Here is a 26,766-nt window from a genome sequence, read left to right as displayed (position 1 = left end):
GATCATTTACTAAGTTACTGGAAATGTGCTTCTGGCTGATCCTTTTTTTTGTGGTATTATGAATTTCTTTATCAGTGGTATTGCAGATGTTGTAAATAGTGGTTATTTTGAAGAGATAGGAGAATATATTTATTTAATATTTTATCTTTGGAAAATTTAGCACATTTATAAATTCATATTATTTTAACATGTAGAGTTCATGCTTATATGTGGTTTATGCAAAATGTGTGTGCTGTGTATTATATCTTTGTATGTATGTCTATGTTTTTGTGAGGTGAGTATTTATGATTCTGTTATATGCAGTGCTTGTTTGACTTTTTGTACCTGTGGAAACCTAGGTAAATAACATACTTAGGTTATCCAGGTTTCCCAACCTACTTAGGTTTACATAATTTTTTTTGTTGTATATTTGGTTTTTATTGGGGTTGGTTTTTTTAGCATCATATGTCTTTGGTATTGTGGCTGTTTGTGGTTTTGAAAACATAGAATAATCTTTTCTGAAAATCTTGACAGGTTTATGTGATTCTGGGTTATTTTCTATAGTTGTATGAAATCAATATATTGTTTCCAGTGTTTTATTGTTTGATGCATGTGCATTTCAAAGTTTTGAAAATGTTGTAGTTTGAAATCTAGAAACAGATGAGCCTATTGATAGCTCTAATTGAGTCTTGTATTTGGTTTTTGTGTGTGCAAAATAGTTCACTTGTACCCTGTATGTATGAAGTACATACGTTTTAATTCCTTTTATTAAAATTATGATGTCTATTGTTATTTTTATTGTTTGCAGTAATATATTGATAATGCCTTGTATAGGTATATTAATGTTGAGTATTGTTATGTAATATATTGCAAGTGTAGATTTATGTAGTATGGGTATATTCTTGATTAGTGAATGAGTTATGTGTTTTTTGTATATGAACTGTTATAAATTGTTGTATATGCCCTCATTATTTATGTGGTAGATAAACTTCTTCATATAACCAACATTTTATGTAAAATGGTAAATCTTGATTTCCTTGGTAAGCCTTATCTGATCAAAAAATCTTTTTAATAAAAAAAATAAAATACTAATGATAAAGAGTATGTAATGTGTTTTTTCATTAACCAAAGTGTCCCATGAAACTGCAAGCAGTTTCAGAAAAGAAGGTGACAATGCTACTTTCACAACTATAAACAAATAAAAATATTCAAAATTCTATGATGCTAACAAAACGAATACAATTAAACATAGGAGCTCAGAAATATACAAAGTGAATTTTAATGACTGCACAAAATCTTATATTAGAAAGACCGAATGCAAATAAATCTAAAAATATAAACCACCCAACTGCAGTTACAGTGAATTCATATATGCATAGTAGTACCTCAGACTTAACCTTTTTTTTACCTTGTTTAATCAAGTCTAATTTACAGATACAACCATAAGTTTCAAATTTTATGCTTAGAACATACAAACCATGAACTCATTTTTCCTCAGCAATAATCAATTTTGAAACAAAACACTTAAATTTCATAAAAACAAAATATTAAATGAACCATCATTTTACTGATAAAATATGGTTTTGTATGATTATGTTTGAAACGCCTTTTAACCATTTATATTCAGAACCATCAATAATAGCTTCACCTACAATTCTACTACTGAACTGATAATAGCTCTAAAAGATTTTTTCTAAATAAAAATAATGTTTAAATAGTGCTTAATTTTTCTAAATTTAAACACCTTTTTGTGTACCAACACATTTAATCACAGTTAATGAAATTCTGATCGATCATACTGCTTTCTTTACTTTCTAACTCTGAATTACCATATTTTGTTGTGAATACCCTGTTATATATTAATGGTTTAATAATTTCTTCTTCACATTAGCTCGAAGCTTGTGCTGTGAGAATATAAAATGGAAATTTTGTAATTGTAGAAAATGCTGTACCCGACTTGATTTGAACCTAGGATCTCCAGATAAAAGGCCACTCACTACCAAGTGGCCTTTTATCTGGAGGTCTGGTAGAGTGGTCTCTGCCATGGAGATTGGTGGAGTGGTTAATTTACATTAATCTTTCTTATTATTTGTGATTTATTTAATGTTGTAGAATCCAGATGTTTGTCAGTCATTAAGAATGGTATAGTTCTGATAATGAAGCTTTTTTATGGTTATTTTTAAAATATGAGGTCTGTTCAAAAAATACGTAGACTAACGTCATAAAACAAAATGTACTTTATTCAGAAGTTACTTTTCTGGGCCCCCTTCAAAGTACTCTCCTTCCCGATGCACACACTTAACCCAATGGTGTTTCCACTTTTGGAAACAATCCTGGAACGCTTATTTTGTGATGTTCTTCAGTTCCTTCATCGCATTTGCCTCAATCTTGGGAATCTTCTCAAATTTTCTTCCTTTCAAAGGTCTTTTGAGTTTGGGAAACAAGAAGAAGTCACAAGGAGCGAGGTCAGGTGAGTGGGGAAGAACAGTGATCGAGTGTTTGGCCAAAAACTCACGAGTTCTGAGGGCTCAATGGGCTGAAGCGTTGTCGTGTTGAAAAAACCAGTGGTGCATCTTCAATTTTTTGGTCAAAATCTTGTAACATGATCCAATTGATATCCCACACGCTTCAGCAAGCTCTCTGATGGTCAGACGTCGATTTGCCTGAACCAGGGTGTTGATTTTGTCTACATGTGAGTCGTCAGTTGACGTGGAAGGTCATCTAGGACACTCATCTTCTTCAATTGACTGACGACCATCTTTAAAATGTCCATGCCACTTAAAACATGTCTCATAGCAATGTCACCGTAAGCCGTCTTGAGCATATCAAAAGTTTCACTCACAGATTTTCCGAGTTTAACACAAAATTTCATAGCAACTCTTTGCTCGTTCAACTCACTCATTCTAAAATCCGCCAAATTAAAAATACACACTTCACAAACAACCACGTAGCTAAGCAACCAATAATGATATTTGCAATCAAAGAAACTGCGTTGTAATCAGCTGATCTGTACAAACATGGCGACACCAAGCGGATTTGACTGGAACCAACTGGACCTGAGCAATTCAAACAGTCTACATTTTTCTTGAACAGACCTCGTAGTGTTTCTTTAATTTGGTTGTTGGTAGAAAAGTGATAATTTAGTATTCCAGGAAGAAACTGAGGATCCAAAAAATTCAAATGAGTATTTTTTTAAATAAACAAATGCATATAATATAATAATCACTAGTCAACACAAAATTTGTATCTAACGCATTACACAACTTTTCTCACTGTACTTTAGGTCCTGATTTCAAATATGCCATTGAAATTGTGTTACTGCATAAAGGTTTTACTTAAATCATAAATTTGTAAAAAAATTTTATAATGAACTCATTTTGCTCAACTACTGGTTACAATTAAGAGTAGTTTCTGTATTGTTAATAAACAATATGCGTACATGCTTACTAAAAAAAAAACTTAAATAATTATATATACTGTATTATGAGAAGTATATATATACAAAGATGTTTGATGACATCATAAAGAAGGCTCTGTTGTTGCCTACTGCAGAGCTTAAAAACTTATTCAGTTTAGCTCCACTTGTCTATAGTGTGTGTTATTTTTCACAGAGTTATTAGTGTTGTGCTATCTTCATCAATTCTTTATAATACAAAAGCGATTTTTTTCATTTTTTTTTGATGCAACATGGCTTCTGCAAAAGTTTGTGGATTCTCAAATTATCCAGACAATTTTTGTTATATGTGTGACAAATTTATGCCTATATGTCAAAGAAAGACTACTTCTGAATTGATAAAAAATGCTTATAAATTTTATTTCGATTATGCACACGGGGATCAAGATAAAAAATGGGTGCCTATGTTATTTACATATCATGCTCAGTAACTCAAACTGAATGGTTGAGGGGAACTGACGAGCTGTGCCATTTGCTGTACTGATGGTTTAGCATGAACCTAGGGACCACTTCACAAACTGCTACTTTTGTATGACAGATATTTTCATTCAAAAATAGAAAGTTCATAAAATATGCAGATGTATCCTCAGTTCTAAAGCTGGTACCATATGGAGAGGAGTTACCTGTACCACCACCTAATCTGATGTTGCTAGAAGAACAATCTGAAATGTAGAAGAATTTCTTCCTGTATCTGATTAGACAGTGATTTTGCATTTATTGGTAAATAAATAGTATGTATGTAAAAAATGTGATGTATCACATAAATTCTGATAACACTTTTGAATTCAGCACCCCAAAATTAGTTAAATCATCTTGTATGATTCCAGATACACAAAAAAGTTTTTTCTTGCTAGTGTAAACTAACATTTATACTATTTTTTTTTTTTTTTTTTTACTTTAATTCTAGGGACATGGAGGAAAAGTACCTGTTGTAGGAACAAGTTCTGAGTTTATTTCAGTTGGTGACAACTATGAAAAGAATTTAGTGCCAGTGGTAGTTAATAATACAAATAATTCTGAACAGACACTTGCTGATCAAGAAGTGTTGGATAGTATCCTTCCTGAATATTTTATGACTGAAAATTTTGATCCCATTGAATTTGAACTAAAGGTAAGTAAAGTTATAAAAGTTAGAAATTTAATTTATAGAAGTTAGTTATTTTTGGGAAGTAGAATTGCTGCATAACCACTATCTTTCCACCTGTAATTTTTGCACCTAAAATTTTGTATTGTACACAGTGTTATAATGATTCTTTTTAATTTAAAACTATCCCCTATTAATTCAAAACTTTTAACTAATTTCTCATAAAGAGAATTAATCAGTGAACAGAGTTCATGAATCTGTGACTCATGTTCACATTGTTCTTCACATGATATTTTTGTTAAATACTTTCAGTACTTTTGAATATAACCTACAGATAAGAATCTGGTTTTTCCACAATCGTTTTATGTGCATGCAAATGTGGTCTCTCTCTCTCTCTCTCTCTCTCTCTCTCTCTCTCTCTCTCTCTCTCTCTCTCTGTGTGTGTGTGTGTACACTACACACATGCATGTGTGAATATATACGTTTGAGAATTTTGTCAATGCTGAGGTTTTTTCTACCCAGACATGCATTTACAAACAGTGCAATAAACTGTGTAAACAGAAAAAAAGAACAATATTTTGATGAGTATAATAAACAGTATCCACTAATTGCTGAGTTAAATCTCTTGCATATTATGTTATTTATGTGTATCATTAATGTCTCTAGTCGGAAACACTGATCTTTCTGTATTATTTAAACTGTTTCATGAAGTTAGTGTTGTTCTCATCTTCATTTCTTTGCTTGCCAGTCTATAACCTTCGTTTTTGTAACCTTCAGCAACCTTTAGTCATGTACCTTCATTACATGATTTGACTGTTCCAAAATTTCTTTAATAGCTTCCTCTACTTCTCTAAGTCTTTGTTTTTCTATTTTCCTTATCCTTCCTTTTTTAAATTTCAATATTGAATATCTATAAAATTCTTCTTCAATTGTATACAGTCTATCCTGTTCTCTTTTTTACTGACAATGTTTCCTACTGACAATGTTGTTGCTATGGAGCAACGCACTTCTCAAAAGTCTTGTATAGTCTTCATTCTATTACTGATATTCCTACCTTGTAATACAGAGTTTAATATTCCATGATTTCTCCCAGTTATCCTTTTCTATAATTCTACCTTTTAAGTTCCATTCTTAGCTAGAATTGAACCCAAATAACCTACTTTTCAAAAATAAAAAATAAATAATTCATCATTCATTAGTCAGCTATTCAATTTTATTAATATTTATTTTTAAAACACTTCCAGGGTTCCTCTGCAAGTTTCATATTCATGAAAGTATTGTCTTACAGCTGAGATATTATCTGATCATCTGTAAATAAAAAATGATCTACATCTATGTGCATAAATGTAGCTCATTTGATATCGGTATGCACATTCAATTATATTTGACATACTACATAAGCAGCTTATTTGCTTATAAACTTTAAAATAGTATTGATGACATAGGGGTTTTCTGTTACAGTTATTTAATAGTTTAGAATATTTGTTTGTAACATGTAGACCCAAGTTTAACTGATATACAGAACCATTGTACTACAGTTTTTTTTACTGTAATTGAAAAATGTGTTTTGTCATCTTTCTTATTACAATATGATTTGCTTTTTTCAGATTTACAAAAAAAAAATCAAACACTGCATTTTGGTTTGTGCCAAAATTTTTTCTTTTTACTTTTGTTTGACGTGTCGTGTATGCAATATCTGCCAGAAAATTCTAGATTCCTCTTCCACATCTTCAAACATGGACTCAGTCTGGTTTTTTATTAGCTTTGCAAATACCTTCATAGTGAAGCTGAAATGCAAGTTCCACAATAATTAGAGCAGTTCTTTCTAATTCCTTTCTTAAATATTGCAGTTACTCTACCGGTTTTATTTCATTCGATACTTTATTCCTATATAATGTTCTGCTAATTTATGCTGTTATTTTTGTGCAATCTTCTTCCAATTACTTGTTCATTTCACAATTTTTCAATTAATCGCATCTGGATCAGGGCTCTAATTCTTCTCACTTCTTTGTCAATTTTCTCTTTCTCCGCATGTTTGACTTTTACTTCTTCAGTATCTGTTGTCTTCTTGATCAGTGATCTTCATTCATTACTTTCTTAAAATCTTTGACTCTATTAACTGTTTTTATCACCTGAAAATGTTTTTTTGTTGAGATTTTTTATGAAAACTTTCTAGCATAGACCATTGTAATATGATTACAATAGCTGTATTAAAATAAAACTTTATATTTAGATTGGCACCAAACCTTTCTGTTACCTCATTTCATATAGTTATTTTTCTTTATCACTTCACCTTTGAATAGAATTTAATTTTTGTTACCAGTTGATCTCCCTTGTCACCATTATTCAATTATGTAACAATTTCAGTTTTTTCTTTACATAAAAGTAAGAGAAGTAAAGGGTTTGAACTTTTTATATGTATGTTAGTAAATAGGTCACAAAATGATGTGGAAAGCTTAAAATAGTAGTGAAAGGTTTGTAAAGGTGTCTTTAAGTGACAGCACAATGCATCTTGATGATATTGTTGGCAGTCGCTAAGTAGCAGAAGCGTACATGTCTAACTTATTTTTTTTTTAATAATGCTTGAAGATGTTTGTTAAAAGAATCAAGTACTATTGTGAAATATTTTCTGTTTACTGTGAGGAGTTGCTTAAAGTAGCAGACAACTGTAGATTCTATGAAGTTTACTTATGTTATTTTTGAACATCTATTTATCCTACCTAGCTTGGAGAAGAACAACAGTGAGAGACAAATGGAGGAGGTGATTAATGCTGATTGGAAAGTATCTATAGATAGTATGTCGCTAGGCTTAAACAAGTTGAATACCCTATTTGGATGTTATACATAGTACATGATCATTTGAGTTTCTGTTCATGGTGCAAGATTTGAAGCCTTGTAGTGAGTCTTTACAGCTGAGGAACAAAAATGAACTAATTTTCCCTAAGCTTAGTATTTCTTGTGGTACACCAAAACAGGAATGACATAACAGTCCTGTTACTGGGATTGAATGTATCACTATAACCTAGAAAAAAAAAACAAAGAAACTATTGAAATCATTTTTGTTAAATGATTCAACAAAATAGAAACATAATTTTGTACTCTTATGCAAGAAATTCAAGGTTATGGCCACAGCTGGTACGATTATACTTATAGTTTTTCATATTTTTAAGGAGTGTTATTAGCCTATTCCTGAAAGTGATTTGATAATGTAAATGCTGCTGCATCATTCTGTAAAGTTACGTTGGTGCTTCAGACATTCAGTTGAAAATGTCTTACATTACTGACTAGTATTGTTCTATCTTGATAATTCCAATTAATTTACGAATTAACTGAAGAAAGAATTGATGAATTAGGGTGAAAAATTGTTCAATTTCCTCTTGAAAGCCCTGTCCTAGCCCCAAATGATTTTTCTATTTGGTCTACTAAAGTTGGATCAAATAGATAAATGGAAAGAACAAAATAGATAAATGGCCTCCAAGATGTTCAGACCTAACACCTTGTGATTTTTTTCTTGTGGTGATACATTAAAAACATTGTTTTCAGGTAAAAATTAAATGATCTGAATAATCAGTTATAAGAAAGAATTAGGGAAGCAATTACAGCCATAACAGAAGATATATGACATCATGTATGAGCAGAAACTGAATATTAATTGGACATTTACCAAGTGATGTGATGTCAGTGGTACAATTGTCACCCAATAAATGGGTAATCTTATGGATAATGATTGATTTGTTGCTGAATGTGCCTGAAACAGCAGTCTAAAAAGATTCATGTAGTAAATTCGTGGGACATTAATAAAGCACTAGGATAAGTGTATCAGTGTTAGTTGAGATTATTTTGAAAAATAAAATTGTTTTTACTAATTAATATGTGACTGATTTAATGATTTTTCTTGAATTTAATAACTTATATAAATAACTGAAGCTATATTAATTACTAATCTCATTTACTGATCTCTAAACATGGGGAAGATTGGTGTTAAAAAAAAATCTACGTTCTTGGTTTTACTCATATTCCTCTTACTTTTGCTATATTATATACTATATTTACATTATTTGCTATATTGTTATTGTTGATGTAGTAGTGTATTTATAATTATTGTGTTTGTAAAAATTTGCTTAATGCATAAAATAGTAAATAAAAATTACATTTATATCTTACCATTAGTTTTTTTATGATTAATATTGTAATAAAACAATTTTTTTTTGTTAGTGTTTGTAATTCAATTGTATGAATACTAAATCACAAAGCAGTAATAAATCAATGAAAATTTTGCTGTCAGTATAAAATGATAAACCTAATACACTTCTGCATTTCATAATAAAAACCTGTATTAACTGCATATTTATCATTATACTGGGTGGCTGTAAAGTAACGTATACCCCTACTTTTTTTTTGTAATTGATTTGACATGAGATTTTTATAATTTTATAATTGAAATAACTGGATGTGGTTTGTGTCATTCTACCTTGTACCGAGGAGCTACTTAAATGAACATATATTTCACTCTTTAATTTTTGGGCAACAGGGGGTCAACTCAAAAATTTCAAAAGGGACCAATGGTCATTTGATAAATCATTTTAAAGAGCTCAATAAGACGAGAAAAATGATACAATTAAAATTAATATTTTTTGTAGCCATTTTAACAGTAACATTTTTGTTAGTGTTTTGATTGTCTTGCAAATCATATAATAAATCAGATATCATATAACCATATGATATCCTGATTAAAAGCTTTTGCTGTCCCCTCCCCCTTAAAGCTGAATTCTCTAAATTGGGGCTTACTGATTTAGCCTCTCTTTCGGAGATTTCCAAAGAGAGAATCAGGATATCTCAAATAACAAAAAAGATTAAAGGGTAGCAAACAACTGTCGTTTCTAGCTATCTGAAACACACATTGTTAGCCCCTTTTGGATTTGATGCCAATACAAAATTGTGATAGAGAATTTAGCTTTAATTATATTATTTTTCTTGTCTCATCGAGCTCTTTAAGATATATCAAATGACTACTGGTTCCATCTGAAATTTTTTAATTCCCCCACCACCAAAAATTAAAAAGAGAGACATAAACATTCATTGAAGTAGCTCCTCAGTATAAGGAAGAATGTTGAAAACTGCGACCTGTTATCTCAATTATACAAAAAGTTAGAGTGCGGTGTAAGTTACCTTTTCAACCACCGATATTATATGGTTATACATTAAGGTAAATAATGTACATAGAATATTTCTGCTAGCTATGACTAAATACAGTACATATATATATATATATATATATATATATATATATATATATATATATATGTGTGTGTGTGTGAGAAAGAGTACAAAATTTTATTAAATTAAATTTTATTAAAATTAAAAAATTAAGATTAAAATTAAATTTAAATTTACTTTATCATACCTTAATTTAAAAAACAAGATATAAAATATAAAAACTTGTTTAAAAATTATAAAGATTTAATTAATTAATTAAAAAAATTAAAAAGTAACAATTTTTTACACATGTGCACAATGTGATGTCAATATAAACAAATAAATTAAAAATAGTATTAAAAATTAAAAACTTTTAAAGTAAAATCAAAAACTTAAGTAAAATAAAATTATATGCTAGCCATTTCACTGAATTTATTTTACTAACAAGGCTGGAAGATTAATTATTTAACATTATCATCAAAAAAGATAGTGGTGCTATCTACTGCAGCCTTTATAATAACGTCTTCATACTCTAAAAGTTGATCATATTAAATTTATTCTTATGTTTTATATATATCATACCTCTGAAATGTCAAAACCCTTATTATTCATATCCATATTGCATTTTTTAATTTCTATTATTTTTAAGTTTGATTATCTGATATTGTGTGCTTATTTTTAATCAAATGATCTGGTACATTTGAAAAACCTAGTTTATCTTTTTTATAACTTCTAAAATGTTCCATGAATATGGGTTTAAAAATCTAGTGGTCTTACCAGTATACATATGGTCACAATCATTACATTCAATTTTATAAATTCCACTCAAATTGTATACATAAGAAGGATTATTACATTTATTACTTGTTAGGTGTTTTATTATGTGGTTATTTGTCTGGTATGCATGTTTAAACTTTTTATTATCATAAACCTTTGTAATGTTTTCGACTATTTTATTAGTATTTACATATTTTAAATATACGTTGTCAATTTTTTTTGTGTTGTTTATTGATATTAAATTTGTGCTATTTTTAATTTTTACCTCTTGTTATAAATATTATCTACCAATCTACTATTATAACCATTATATGTAGTAATCTGTTTTATAATATTTAATTCTTTGTTTAATTCATTTGTATTTACATTATGTTTTGTATAATTAATTGCTCTATTTACCATATATGTATAAGTACTAATCTTATTTGACCATGGGTGATTTGAAGCTCTATGTGTGGTAATGGCTTTGTTAGATGTGGGTTTCCTATATGCTGAAGTTATACATTGATTATTTTTACCAAACTCAATACTAACATCTAAATAATTTATTTTTCTATTTTTATAAATTTCAAATCATTATAGTATGAGTTTAACTCATTCAAGGTTATTAAATGTTCGTCATTTATCACCAGATTATAGACTATAAAAATATCATCAATGTATCTTTTTTTTTAATCTCTGGGACCACCATTAGGTATTGCTTCAGAGGATGAGATTAATGATTTGTAGTATGTGTGTAAATGCCACGCCTAACTGGCATTTGAACGCAGGACCTCCGGATGAAAGGCCGAGACGCTACCACTCGCACCACAGAGGCCAGCATCATCAATGTTTCTAGTCCACATTAAAATATCATTTGTATGTGTTATACTGTGAACTATCTTATCTTCAAACTCCTGTAAATAATCCTATATGGATAACAAAGGAAAACCCAATGTTAGTGCATTTTCCTGGGTGTAATATTTGTTATCAAAACTAAACTAATTTTGTTTACATATATTCCTTTTAATAACAATGATATTTTCAATAAATAAGGGATCTTCATGATTTTGTACTAATTTTTTCTTTAACATATTAATAGTTATTTCTATGGGGATACTAGGATACATATTACAGATATAACTTAGTCATAGTTTTATCATTTACAAAAATTTTCTTTGCAATTTTAGTTTATTTACTAACTCGTATCCATTTTATATATTATACTTATACCCTAACTTTATTTTACTAATGAGAATTTTATCTATTATTTTAGATATAATGTACAAAGGAGTGGTTTTAAAATTAGTTAAAGGACGCATAGGTATACCCTGTTTGTGTAACTTTGGTAACCTAGTTAATATGGGTGCACTTGGTTCATAAGGGTACAACCTAGTGTGGTATGTTAAATTATTTTTATAATTAAAAATATTACAAAATTCCATTATTAAACTTTTAGTAATTCTCAAAAATTTTTTAGTAGGTTCATTTACTTCGTTTAAATCAATATCTATTACATACTGTTTCATTCAGTTTTTATATTTATCAGAATACATGATGACCGGTGTATGAGTTTTGTCAGACGTTAAAATAATGCTATTATAATGATTGAGCCTTAGTTTTGACATCATATCTGTAAACACATGTTTTATCACCTGTTATGACGTGTTTCAGTAGTTTTGCATAGTTGCTGACTTCATTTAGCAACTCCTGAGCAACTTCCATTCACCGCTGTTTTTGCTCGAAATTCAACAATTTTGCTGTCACACGTTTCATATCCAAAAATCCGACAAAATTTCATGGCATGAGCCAATTGATAATCCAACATCATGCGACTTCTCTGATTGTGATTCGGCGATTATTCATAATCATTTCTTTCACTTTTTCCATGTTTTCATTGGTTGTTGATATGCCGGAGTGAATGGGGTACTCGACATCTTCAATGTCTTTACGACCTTGGAAACGCTTAGGCCACTCATAGCAGACTCACCAAAAGCAATATTTAACATTTTTAAAACATTGCTACACTTTATTCCATTCTTATAGCAAAATTTAATACAAATTCTCTGATCCATTATTTATACAAATAAAAAAATCGCTGATCGTACCAAAACATGTGTTATCCTTTTTACAGCTGACAACAGACTAAACATCCAATATGGCTAAAAATATACAGATACTTTTGAGACATATTTACCAATACAACAATAAAAAAATCCCAAGAATCGGACTAATACAGTCTGTGAAATTTCTCGTTACTTTTTGAACACATCTTGTAATAAACATAATGGACACAACCTAACAGTTAGAACTCAATATTTTTTATAATGTAAAATTTGAATTGCAGTAAGAACGATTTGAATGTTTGCATGTAATTTTTTTATTTTTTATTTAGAAACTTCCAGACATACTAGATGGACAGTTGATTAAAGATGACTTATCTCGTTTAGAAACTCAACAAAGAGTTGTCTCCAAGCAGGTGTTAAAATTAATACTGGATAAGACAACTGCTTGTGAGGAGGAATTTGAAAGGTTTGCATTTTTATTAAATCTAATATATATTCTGTTATTTATTTGTAATATTTCTTTTATTTAATGTCTTGAAGTAATTATAAGTAACAAATTTTTTCTATCTATTTTAAAATTCACTTCAATATTTACTTTTATAAAATACTTTCTTTAATATAAAATTGTAATAAAAGTGCTAAAATTATAAAAATTGCAATAACTTGAGACCTAATTGTCTACTGGGATGGGCAATGGCTTAAAACACTCAGAGAATCAAGTTACACCTAATGATGAATCACCCAAAATTCTCCTCAATTGTGAGTCGAGATATGAGTGAACATTGTTTCTCCCCATATTACAACATGGTAAGAAAAAAGTGCTGGAAACATGAAAATTGCAATAACTTGAGTCCTAATTGGTCTATTGGGACAGGCAATGGTTTAAAACACTCAAGAAAATAATAAAATGAAAGAATTAGAAGAAATAAAGAAAGGAGGAAAACGGAAGAAAGGTAATATATAACATTTTGCTGCTTTTTCATTGGTGCAGCAAACTAACCAATATGGTGATAATGTGATAAGCAATGATATTTTGCTGCTTTCTTATTGGTCCAACAAGCTGACATTATGAGGTGATAGTATACAACACTTTAAACACTATTTTAGAACTATTCATTTAATTGTGATCTTGCTTTCCTACAGTATGATCACGGCTAATGCAGTTTGCTGAATTTTTAGGTGGTAAATTTTTTTATTGCGAGATGGGTCTTGATCTTAAAACCACCATTGCCAAACACGTGTATAATAAACGATGCATATCAAAGACTGATGGTAAAAGTGGTTTCTGATGAATTGACATTATGTCAAGACTCAGCTGGTGTTGATTTTGAGTAAAGCAGCAGACATGGTTGATGAACTACTGAAAGATCTGTGCAAATCACAGGAACCTTTTAGTGGAAAGTATGTTGTTTTTGGTGTTGTCATTTGGCAGACACTGCCAGTTATTAAATTTGCTAAGCCATAAACTGTAATTAAATTGTCATTGAAACATGCATATGTTTGGCCTTTCTGTAAAATTTTAACCTGAAGAAAAATATGTATGCATAAGATGTAAATCACACAGTTGGTTATTAGATGTTGGAAATGGTTTAATTTCTTCTGTCCACATACCAAAGACAGGTATAGTAATGATATTGTCACTGATATTTATTGAGAAGTATTAGGACCGCATGATGATTTATCAAAGAGGTCAATCCATTTGAAGTGTTCCAAAAAAATTTAAGCTGGTTGCTTGACCAATTTAAAAAAAATTGAAACTTACTTGTTTCCTACATGTTTCAGGATCTTAAAACTACTTTTTTTTAATTTTTTATTTAAGCAATTTACCTGTGGCGGCCATTTTTGTTACAGTGTGCACAGCTATTTTTGTGATTGTAAGGATTTACAGAAAAATCATAACTAAAAACTATTGGTCCTGGAAGGATGAAACTCAAAAGCAATTTATTCTTATTTTCTCAAAATAAGGACTTGAGTAAATAAACCGCTGGACCAATCCAGCGGTTTATTTACCTATATCTCTTCTTTCTATGAGAAAATTACCCAAAAAGTTGAACATGAAAAATGGAGAAATTTCACTTTTGGCAATTTTTTTCATGAGGCAGGGATGGCAAACACAGTTTGAATTATTTTTTTATATGTAGGTATATGAGTATGTTAGTAGTTGTACTGCAAATAATATTAATGGTGATATACGTACTCCTAAATCTTTTGGGGTAAAATGTTTTTTTTTTTTTTTTTGAAGTTGTACAGTTGCATCCTTCAGGTGATAAAAATCAACCTGTAATTTTAGAGTTTGATGTGAAGAAGTATCTTTCTTTTAATTTATTAATGTGAAATATGGACAGAGGGAAGTAGAAAGATTGGAGAAGGAAAAATGGACGGAGTGAAAAATAAAGTTATGGTAAGGGTGAATGAAAAAATACACAGCTCAGAATGGTAAAGCTAATTGGTTTGGAGATAACATGAGAGAACAAGGATTGATTAAAGTAGTGTTAAAAGGATTAGTAAAAAGTACAAAGATAAGAGGACAAAAAATATTAAAAAGGATAGATGATCTAAATAGAAATAGAAATATCAAGAACTCGCATTTAACTGGAAGTAGAAGAGAACAGGGACAACAGTCCAACTTATTGCTTATTTTGTTCAAGTTCTCCAAGATTTCAGTACTACTTTAAATATGATGTATACTACACTATCAATCAAAATAGAACTGTACTGATTAAATGTGTAAAACTGAGTGATCATATATTGCGCCATATTTTTGTCATCTGCAAATTGGATGTCTAGTGGCATTCTTATTTCAACACGTTTTGGTTCCAATCATTTAATTAAGGGTATATTAGGAATTTATCCAGTTCTACTGTTTTTCAGTCCTAACAAAAGGAATTCAGTTAATCAATCCACAATTTCTCAGCCTTAAATAATGTGTTATTTTTCAGTGGATTTCAAATTAATAGTATAGTAATCCAGTTAACAAAGTGCATACATTAATTTGATTACTTTGCTCATCTGTGTTATTTAGAAGATTGCAGTAATGTATTACAAACACCTTCAGAGATTATAATAATAAAAATTCCTAATAAAGAAATTATTTTCCCTGAAATATAACAGGAAGTATCAGTTACGTAACTTATGGCTGGATGTTCCTTGAACTGTTCATTCTCAAAGTAATCATTTCTCTGACTAGTCCAGAAAGTTTTGATCATGTAACCCCTTCATATGAGAAGGGTTGTGACTGGACATAGTAGAGTTAAAATGTAGTTTAAGACATAGATTTAAATTTATCACTTAATTTGCATCCATTCTATCGTAATTCCTGTTTCCTTTTTGTTGTCCTTGATATAATTAATATTAATTTTGGAATATTTGATATCCTACAGGATAGTTGGAATAAAACAATTACTAGGGGAGACAGTGAATGCTGTACGAAGGGCAAGACAAGATCTTGGGCTTGCACACGAACACTTTACAACTGCCAGTCTTGGTATTCTTGCTAATTATCGTAAACGCACTCTTGTGCAGGATCTACTGCGCTCATTAAATACTATAAAAACATTGGTTAGTTTTCTAATTTAATTTATGTTTGTATTTGATTTATTTTGTGCAATATTTCCTCCACCTCAGTTTCATTGATTTTGAGAATTATTAATTTTTTTAAATATTAAATGTATAATATTTAATGTGTGAGACTATATTTATTGAATTTGCTCCCAAAACCTTACATAGATAGTCGTTTCATCTGAAGGAGAATCTGACTGTTGGGAATGAAGGAGAAGAAATTACTCTGCTAATGAATGGACTAGTATATATACAGGTGCCTATAAAGTCTTTCCATGATTACAAAAATTTATTACAAAAAACTCTTACAGTTACAGCTATACGGATTGTGGCAAAAGAATGAAAAACTTTTGAAGTATCTTTTACCATGTCAATAAACTTCAACGTGTATGCCTTTTGTTGGTCGTAGAATGTCCAACCATCAACATGTATGCCTTTTGCTACTTGTAGAATGTTCAACCAATAGTCAATTTCACGCCACGTGTTGGTAAACATTTCTTTGGTAACACTAGTAACAGCTTCAGTTATTCTCCTTCTCAGTTGGTCCAGAATAGGTATGGGTGTTGCATACAGTAGTGAACAAATTAATCTGAACAAAGGGAATTTTTGTTCTGTTGTAGAGAATTTTCATTCTGTGGCAGACTGCTTACTGTTTGAGGTTTGAGGTTATTTTCTTAGTTCGTATGCAAACAAAATTAGTGGTTTTTGTGCTTTCATAATTCATTGTCAATTAGGTTTTGGTGATCTTGTGAGTTTCTGCGTAATAAGTTTGTTATTCACTTCTGGTTAATATAATTGATATAACCCTGCAAAAGAAGTAAAAAATTGTTCTCTGTCCCAGCACACACAAATGACTTAAAGACAGATTATCAGTGAGAGTGTAGTGTGGAGTTAGCTACTGTAAATGAAATTGTGAAAAGGCTTAGGGAAACAGGTTCTGTCTCTTCCAAGAGAAAAGGAAAATACAGATGGAAAAAGAAAACCATGCCTTCACAGGATTGAGTACTAATAAAAAAAAGCAAAATTAATCTACGATTGATTGTCAGCTATTGCCCTTAATAGGGACTTGAGAGCCAGTGGGACTAATGTTTCTGATATGACAGTTCGTAGAAAATTGTTGGCAGTGGGAAGGATTGCTTGGAAATCTAAAAAGAAGCAGTTACTGACACAGGTCATGAAGAGAATTCATTGGGTAGAGGAACATAAAAAATGGACTATTGAGATGTGAAAAAAGTTATTTTTTCAGACAAGACTCATTTCTGTGACCAAGGGGAGAGAGTAGCCTACATTCATAAGTCAGCAGATAAGAAGATTACTACTCCAGCACATCTGCAACAAGATTCCAAACACCCAGCCAAAAAGATGTTTTACGCATGAACGACCAGAAGCACTTATGCCTGTGGATGGGATGGTAAAATCGGTTCGATACATTAACATGCCAAAGAAAAATAGTCCCACTTATGCTGAAGAACCCAGAACTCATTTTTCAACAGGACCTTGCATCATGTCACTTTTCAAAGAAGCAAGAGTTCTTCAAAAACCAGAAAAATTTAAGAGCTGTTGTGGCCATGGAACTCTCCCGACCTGAATCCCATTGAAAATTTATTGGTCATTCTAAAAAGAAGACTTGAGAAAATGAATTGTAGCACAAAAACTGACCTTATTAATTTAGTGATACAGGTTTGGTTTTGAGATGAAGAAATCAGAAATCATCGTTCTACTTTAGTGGAATCAATGCCAAAGAGGATTAATGAGATAATCAAAAAAGTACGGGTTTTCTGAGCCCCATATTCTCATGTTATGCCTATTTACTTTCCCTGAGGAGTGGAAAATAGCCTTGTCTGAAAAACATACATGCTACAGGAACTCATTGTCATTAGCAATCCGTTGCAAAATCTCGTTTGCAAAGGAAGCGTGACTAGGGTCGTCATCTGGCTGTAGATGTTGCAATATCTGAACTTTATGTGCATGCAGCCAAAAAACTATTACAGTTACAGCTGTTGCAGTTACAGTACAGCTGTAACTGTAATAACGTTTTGTAATCATGGACACTTTATGGATACTCTGTAAATTCATAATTAATTATCTTTATACTAATGTTTTGTAAGCACAAACTGTTCATTGGTAAAACATAAATGGTGTGAGGTTTTCAGTCAAATGAAGATTGCATAATAGCGATTATTTAATCAGCTAATTAACTAAATCAGAAGTTGTTTGGTTTGATTGGACTCTAATTATGACTCCAGAAAATAAAACTTACTATATTACTTTACTAACTGTGCCTTATATTTTACACAAGAAACCTTAGTTTCTTGTGTAAAATATGTCAGCATTTTTCCTTGACTTATGGTGCTGGTTTTCCATATTCCCTTCTAAAAGTTTGCTGCACAGTAATTGGTGATTTCGGCTTGTGATACCACAACACACATTGTGCTTTCTTCTGGATTGACGTCATTTTATAAACAATTGATCACAGTGCCCTCTACTCTGCCTCTACCTGCAACAAACCAATATAAAAATAGTTGATAATCTTTTCTTTCTTTTACGACAAACCACAGAGTTGTAACTGTAATAGTTTTTTTTGTAATCATGGAAGGACTTTATGGGACACTTTGTATATTCGTAATTAATTATCTTTATACAAATGTTTTGTAAGCACAAACTGTTCATTGGTAAAACATAAATGGTGTGAGGTTTTCAGTCAAATGAAGATTGCATAATAGCAATTATTTATCAGCTAATTAACTAAATCAGAAGTTGTTTGGTTTGATTGGACTGTAATTATGACTCCAGAAAATAAAACTTACTATATTACTTTACTAACTGTACCTTATATTAGATTAATATAGATGTATTAATTTTTGTCACTGCGTATGTGTTAATAGAAGAAAACCTAAAATATTTTTCTATGTTATATAATTATGAGTGCTTATTGAAAGTGATTTAACTTAAGAGTTTTTTTTTGTCATCTTTGGTTGATTGAGTCATGCATATTTGTTTTTAATAATTGATTTTTACTTTTAGCATTTACAGATTATTAATTCCTGAACATAACTTTAATAGGTTTTTATTTTGAATTGATGTAGTAAAATGTTTCTGAATACTTTACCTTTCTGTTGTTTGTATTTTATGATGATTGTATTTTCTGTATTTTAATATTTTATTTAAGAACAAATTGCTGCTGACACTGAAATTATGAAATTTTATGTTTGCAGGCTGTAATAACTTTAGTTAGTCATTATTGTTTCGGTTATAACTTTGGTTATAGTGTAAATGCTATTGATGCTTGAATTATTGAATATTATTTTACATAAAATTAAATATTAAACTTTTTGATAAATTAATTGCAGTAAGTATAAAACGATTTTAAAAAGACAAGATGTAAACTACCCTGATTTGATATGCTTTTCCTCTGTGAGTTGATTGTCTTTTTTTAACCCTTATATGCTGGCTAGGTGCCATGGGAATATTGTGATGCCAGTCCTGGTGCCAACTGCTCTGTCATCTTCTTGCAGCTGGCAGGACTGTTTATTGGGGCAGAGTAGAGTGTTACTATCTGCATGTGGAACTATCCAAGAATATCGTCCTGTCTGGTGGTTTAAGGAAGTCAAATGAAGATTGCATAATAGCGATTATTTAATCAGCTAATTAACTAAATCAGAAGTTGTTTGGTTTGATTGGACTCTAATTATGACTCCAGAAAATAAAACTTACTATATTACTTTACTAACTGTACCTTATATTAGATTAATATAGATGTATTAATTTTTATCTGGTAAATCCAGGCCTTCTTTCCATCTAAAAAGTAAATTTAATTATTGTTGGAAAATCATGTTTTGTAATTATTGTAATGTAAAATAATTGGTGATACAGGAAAGAACAGAGGCTCGACTGCAGGAATTACTGACTGAAGGAGATTTCCCAGGAGCAATATCCCTTCTACTAGAATGTCAAGGAGCTGCTACAACATACAGACATTTTTCATGTGTTGCTGCATTGAGTGGGAAACTTCAAGATACACTGGTTATGGCTGAAGAACAGTTAGATGTTGCATTAGCTAAGGTGAATTGTTTTGATGTGCTTATCTTATTTTAGGAGTTATTTATGTACTGTGTTCTTGTATTAATATATTTTAAGCTCATACTGATCTTAAAATAAAATACTTGAATGTTGGACTATATGTTTATCAGTTTTGAGTAAGATATTAACATTCTAGCTGCAGGCTGTCAACAAGATATTATAGGTATTGGACCTTACGTGAGTAGTTCATGAAATGAACTGAGTGAGTGGGAAATGCCTCCATATTGAAAATGGTTTATAACTTTTTTAATAATTAACTAATTTTCATGAAACAAAAACCATTTTCTTTCTTATAATGATAGAATTGTTATGTTCTGATAAAATTTCATATAAGCATCTCCATTATCCACCAGTTTCCTTAAACAGATGGGGATGTTCACAACAGACTTTTGCAGATAATTCAGCGGTGCGTTACCAAGAATTTGGCAAATTCACTCCTCCAATTCATCAAGAGTTTTTGGTTTTGTGCGATAAACTTCCTATTTTGGAACTCATATATGGGTTTCTGCCCTCCATCGTACGTACAGGCAGCCCATATATGGGTTTCTGCCCATGAAGGGTTAAAATATAGGCATATACCAGGTGGGTGGGAATTAACTTCCTATTGAAAATTGTTTATAACTTTTTTAATACTTAACCAATCTTCATGAAACAAAAAGCATTTTGTTCCTTACAATGTAGAATTTATTACATTGTATCTCATTTATGTTATTTCAAGTATATTGGTGATTATACTGGACAATACTTGGTGATTAGTATACTGGACATTGCACCATTGGAGCATGGTGCAATGTCTAACATTGTGTGAGCAGGCTCAGCTGGCATCCCAATATGAAGTATGGTGGTGGTTCGTGGTACAAGTAAAGAGGTGGTGGTGAAATGTGAAAGGACCTTGTGCCTCGGTAGATGCAAAGACCATAAGGAATTGCCACTTGAAGCTAATGGACACAGGTTCTGCATCAGATGTTAGGAGACGAAAACATCCAGGACAGAGGAAAATGTGCAAGTGGTTCAGGAAATGCTCACTCAAAGTCTTCAGAAATCACAAAGACAGGCATCTCATGAAAGTGGTTTAACCCAATACAAATCAAAAGTATTCTGAAGAAAGCATTGAATTTTTGTCCATGGAAATCTCATTACTGCCAGGAATTATTGCCAGAAGACTGTGATCATCAGTTGGAATGTGGGGAGATGAAAATTGGGACTGAAGACTTGGTATGAAGACGAGTCCAATATTTTTGGTAATATCCTGTGGTCAGAGGAAGCCATGTTTCATGTTAGGGAGTTTGTTAGCTGGCACAATTGTTATTATTGGCCAATAGAGGATCCGAGGGTGGTTGTTGAAAAAAGCCAACATCACCCAAAGGTCACAGTGTGGTGCACAAAAGTTGTGGGTCCATATCTCATTCGGAACACAATGAATGCAGAGCAGTAGCTTGATATGCATGAATGAAATCCTTGATTAAAGAAATCATGTAACTCAATGTTTCCCAAGTGTTTTTGATTCTCTGTACTCTTGTTGCATCTAGATTTTTTATGACATCCTACGTCAAATTCTAATAAGTAGACTGTGTAGAAGTTAATAAGTTTTTGCAAGGGTTCGGTAAAAATAAATAAAATACATTTTATATCGTCAAAAAAATGTAAAATTCAACTAATTATAATAATTAATGGGATGGATGAGGCTGCTGATCACCAAACATTTTCTCAAATCATGGAATTAAACTGGATGCAGTCATTCTGATTTCCTTTTCCACATTGACTTTCACGTGATACTTAGATTTTATCATAGCAACTGCCAAAAATCCAAATTTGCTCAAATAAGAGGTTGCAAATGGAATTAAAATTCTCTGAGCTCCACCACTTAGGAGAAGATTTTCATCTTTTGCTGATATCCAAGATTCAGTTAGTTCCATGCTGCTAAATTTTGTTTTCAGTGTTTTGTCATATGACAGCCCAGTCAGATTATCTTTTCTGCAGCAGTAAATCAGATGGAGCAGTGGCATTAAATGATTCTTGAATTCATGCAGATTTATTGACATTATTATTTTGGAAATATTTTTCAAAGCAGGTGATAAGCTGTGATTAGTATTCCTCAAAAATGGATTTCATACATTGAGAGAAATTAACTATATTGAAGGTCAAAAATTGTTGCAACAAGGGGAAACACTCCTTGCCACCATCTTTATTCATTTTTTCCCCACAGATTTATTTTTTATATAAAAGTTTTTTCAGTCAACTTAGGGAGAGATTCAGTGTATTCAGCATTTCAAAAAGTCACATAAATTTGTTTTACCAAAACGTTTTCTTTCAACAAATGTTCAGAATACTTGTGTACCTCCTCTTTAAGAAATTTGTACATTTCTTATACAATTAAAACATATAAGACAAGACATTACTACAAGAAAGCCATTGAAAAATGCTGTTATATGAAGTACAGTATTAATACAAAGACGTGGTATAAGTCCCATACTTCCACATAGTTTTTTGAAAAATCTTGCCATCAACAGCCAAGTTTTTATAAGGTTCACTACATATTCTAAGACCTTTTTCAATGTATTATTCAGATATTTTTATGGAAGTGCTTCCCTGTAAATAATGCAGTGGGTTCACATTGCTTCAAGAGTTTTGCTTCAAATAAAAACCTGCAATCCTCTGTAACAGCTGGATATAGAATGAGCACCAGCAGTATATACACCAATGCACTTAATTCATCTAAAAATTTTTTCCGATATAAAAGTATCAAGAATCTCTAATAAGTCTTTGAGCCTTTATAACAATGATTCTTTTACAAAATTGGTCTTCTACAATGTTATTGCCATCTATAAACCATTCATAGCAAATCATGTGAGCATCATTATTATTATCTGTGGCCTCATCCAGTTGCAAGCCAAATTCCTTCCTTTTAATTTTTCAATTAATTGATCAATGAGGTCCTCTGCTATGAGTTGTATTCTGTGACTGATGGTGTTATTGGACAAAGGCACTTTGAAAGTAGCTTCCCAGCAGACTCACCAATCATAATGTTCACCATATCTATAACACCACATTGGTGCTTTATAGCATACCTATATACCATATCTATAGCAACAAAATGGAGCTATAGGTATGGTGATATTGGTGCTCATTCTACCATGTTGGTAGAATGAGTACCAATATCACCATATTGAGATCTACCATCTTGGTAGAATGAGTTCTTCTGTGACTATATGCGACTTCTTACATTTTGCAATTCTGTGAGCTACTTTTTTAAGATGCTAATAAAGCATTGCTTGATGTTGATGCTTCCTTTTAAAAATTACCCTTTTATTGATCTAACTCTTAGCTAACTGCTGAAGTAGTTATGAGATTTATTACCTGTGCTGGGATATGTGGTTTCTAAATGGCATTTAACTTACTTTTCATGCTCTCTGATGTCATAACTTTCATACACAGAAAAAATTGTAGCTTCTCTTTGCCATTGACTTCTGTTAATGTAAAACCAAAATGCAAATAGCTAACATCATATTTTTTTATGTTTTTCACTTTTTTACACCCTTGCAATTGGTTGACAATGTGCCTTTTTTATTTTCATTTGTACAATGCTTATTGCTATGTAGTAAAAACAGTTTCATTTTTAAGAATGCATAGGAGAAAAAGTGCTTCAAAAACTTCAATTTACAGATCACATTAATATTCAATTGATACAATCTCTAAAAGCTAATTCAACATTAAAACTGTGCAGATCTAACATTTATTTATATACAAGTTCAAAGTACCAAAAGTTTGAGAAACTACTAGAACAATCATGAGACTAGTGTCACCATCAAGTAACAATTTACCAAGGCATATGCAAACAGTAATTAAGTGGTCTACACCAGCTCTGCTAGATGTCACATCCTGTGATATTGAATTGAAAGTTGAAATAAGAATTGTGTAAAATTCTGCACTTCCTCAGAGCGCTGAGGTGCATACTTTGGGAACCACTGATTAACAAATTAGAGCATGATCAAAAAATAGCTATTAAGATAGGCCTATGTTCCATACATTTGGCACATTAAGAGACATAGCGAGATATTTTTCTTATGCTTCAATAATAATAGTGAATAATATTTAACTTTCAGAACTAGATTCTTAAGTTTATATTATGCAAAACAAAAGTGTTTTGATGAATTACAACATACTGAAAAATAGTTTGTTTTATTTCTCAGGTTTAGTTGATGAGATAGATAAAAAGTAACTATTGTTAGATTATAAATATAATTAAAATTTTATTTGTTTTGCAAGAGGCTGTATAAAATAGATTTATTTTATATAAAAAATGGTATTCTAGGAATTCCAAAATGATAGTTAATCTATCAAATAATGGTTTATGGGAAGCATAATTGCTTTGCTTACAGGCTACAGAGCAAAAGAGAAAACAAAATAAATTAAACTACTATGGTTGTACAATGTTCTACATTTGGCAGAAGGTATCAACTTCAAACAAATGATACTGTGAACATATGAAACACTACCTCAATTTAGACAACATTTGCCAACCACCTCATAGATGACAATCACAAATCCATTCGCATAATAGCCAAATTGATTTTCTACACCCACAAAAACTAACATCTTAATATTTAACAGTATGAAATATATGAACATATTATGGTTGTCCAGAAAGTGTTTTGTTTATGTTAAGTGGACTGTAAATAAACAAATACTGATTTGAATTAACAATTGTATGTTAACATGTACATGATTTAATTTAATTTGTATTACATTGTTGAAAAATATATATAATTTAATGTATATGCATGTCAACTCTATGATGTGTAAATTTTGACTGAACTATATGAGTAATGATAGATTGAGACTAGACGAGACGAGATTGGACTGACTAGTGCTGAGCTGGCTTATATAGTATAGATGGAGCTGAGTGAATTGTAAGGAGCTGTGTGCGGTATGGAGCCAAATGAACCACCAGGAGCTGTGTGAATCATCAGGAGGTGTGTCTCAACATACTACCTGCCATAATGTAACACTTCTTATGATAATATGATAAGATTGAATACAACAAGCTTGGTAACTGGGCCGTATCATATGGTTGTGTGTTACGCAATAACAATTAATGAATAAAAACAAACAAATTATGTTGAAAGGAAGGAAAAACTAATATTTAACATCACATGGTGCCAGACAGCAGTGCTGCCTGAATATACCACCCACCAGAAATCGGTATGATTTCTTAAAGTTCAAAAACAGGAAACTGAATATAAAAAATAACAAACAAGAATAATTAATAAATTAAACAGTAATAAAAATGTCACAGTCACTGGTGGATAATGGACATATCTTGGTCATGGATCTTTTACAAGTCTCTGTTTGTGTTTGAATTGTAGCTACTTGAACGAGGTTGCCTGGTCCAGGATGTATATCATCATTAACGCCTAGTTTCTACTTTAGTGACGGCGTGTTATTATATTTTAATAAAACTAGAGTTCCAGGTTGAAGCGGTGGATGATCGGATTTCCATTTGGAACGTTGCTGTTTCAACGTTGCTGTTTCATTGACTTTACCATGGCTTCCCATAAGCCTCTGAAATGTGATGAATTTGGCGGAATAAAGTGTCATTGAATCCCATTTTCAAAGAAAAAGTTTGCTATTGTTCTTCTTACATTCTCATTATTTAAAAATTTATACATCGAGTGAAGTGAATTATCTACTGATGAAATTCATCCCATTATCACTGTATAGAACACAGACCTTTTCTTGAGACAAATCTTCTTAGTGCAGCTATAAATGCATTGGTTGATAAATCGTTGACTAATTATAAATGTATAGCTTTGGTAGGCAGGCAAACAAATAATGCTATATAACATTTTAAACTAATGTTTGAGCACCGCCCACCTTGACATATTGATAAAGGTCCTGCATAGTCTACTCCATAGTTAGTGAATGGCTTGCAAGTAATTTCAGTGTAGCATTTTTGGTTGCCTTGCCTTGAATCAAAAACATGTCAGACATTTGTGTAGAATTGATGTTATGATGCCTTTACCACTGATTATCCAATATTTCTCACAAAGTTGAGATTGGAAAAATTGAGGTCCTGCATGCAAGAGCCTAAGATGTTCATTTTTAATTATTAACTTAGTTAAATTAGATTTAGGGAGAAGAATGATAGGATGCTTATTGTCAAAATTCATATCAGATAATTGCAATCTTCCTACCACTTTTAGACAACCGTTTCCATCTATGAATGGATGGATCGAATATAGTATGCTTACTTTATATACAGATGAATTAGTATGTATTTATTTAATCTCTGTTTGAAAATTAATATTTTGAGTCTGAATAATACATCGCATTAAGATAAATTCTTTCTCTTCCACAGATAAAACATGCTTATAATTAATTTTATTTTGCTTATTTTTAAAATTTTTAATAAATCTCATGCAGTAACACAATGCATTTACCATTTTTGGCAATGAAGAAAACAAATCAGATAAATCTGTCAAGTTAGTATTTATAATTAGTAAAGACCGTATTATGTGCAACATAAAAAGCTTGAAATATGCATGCAAATATGCATGAAAAGCGTCAAAATATACAACTGTAAATAATTAAAA

At 31.0% G+C, this 26,766-nt stretch overlaps 1 protein-coding gene across 4 annotated transcripts in view; it reads left to right on the top strand.

Annotated features, from left to right (window-relative positions):
- Positions 1-26,766, top strand: part of Vps50 (vacuolar protein sorting 50) — a 70,626-nt gene that overhangs the window by 7,382 nt on the left and 36,478 nt on the right. For 3 of the 4 annotated variants that reach the window (XM_075367070.1, XM_075367087.1, XM_075367097.1), the window contains 4 exons: positions 4,341-4,544; positions 12,865-13,001; positions 15,916-16,093; positions 19,967-20,155. In XM_075367070.1, the coding sequence (XP_075223185.1) occupies positions 4,341-4,544; positions 12,865-13,001; positions 15,916-16,093; positions 19,967-20,155 (708 nt within the window). The remainder of the gene's footprint in view (positions 1-4,340; positions 4,545-12,864; positions 13,002-15,915; positions 16,094-19,966; positions 20,156-26,766) is intronic. The other variant, XM_075367078.1, reaches the window with a different exon arrangement.

This window comes from Lycorma delicatula, chromosome 1, assembly GCF_047948215.1.
Source record: "Lycorma delicatula isolate Av1 chromosome 1, ASM4794821v1, whole genome shotgun sequence".
In the NCBI taxonomy this organism is placed as follows: domain Eukaryota; kingdom Metazoa; phylum Arthropoda; class Insecta; order Hemiptera; family Fulgoridae; genus Lycorma; species Lycorma delicatula.
This window is presented reverse-complemented; position numbering and strand designations above follow the sequence as displayed.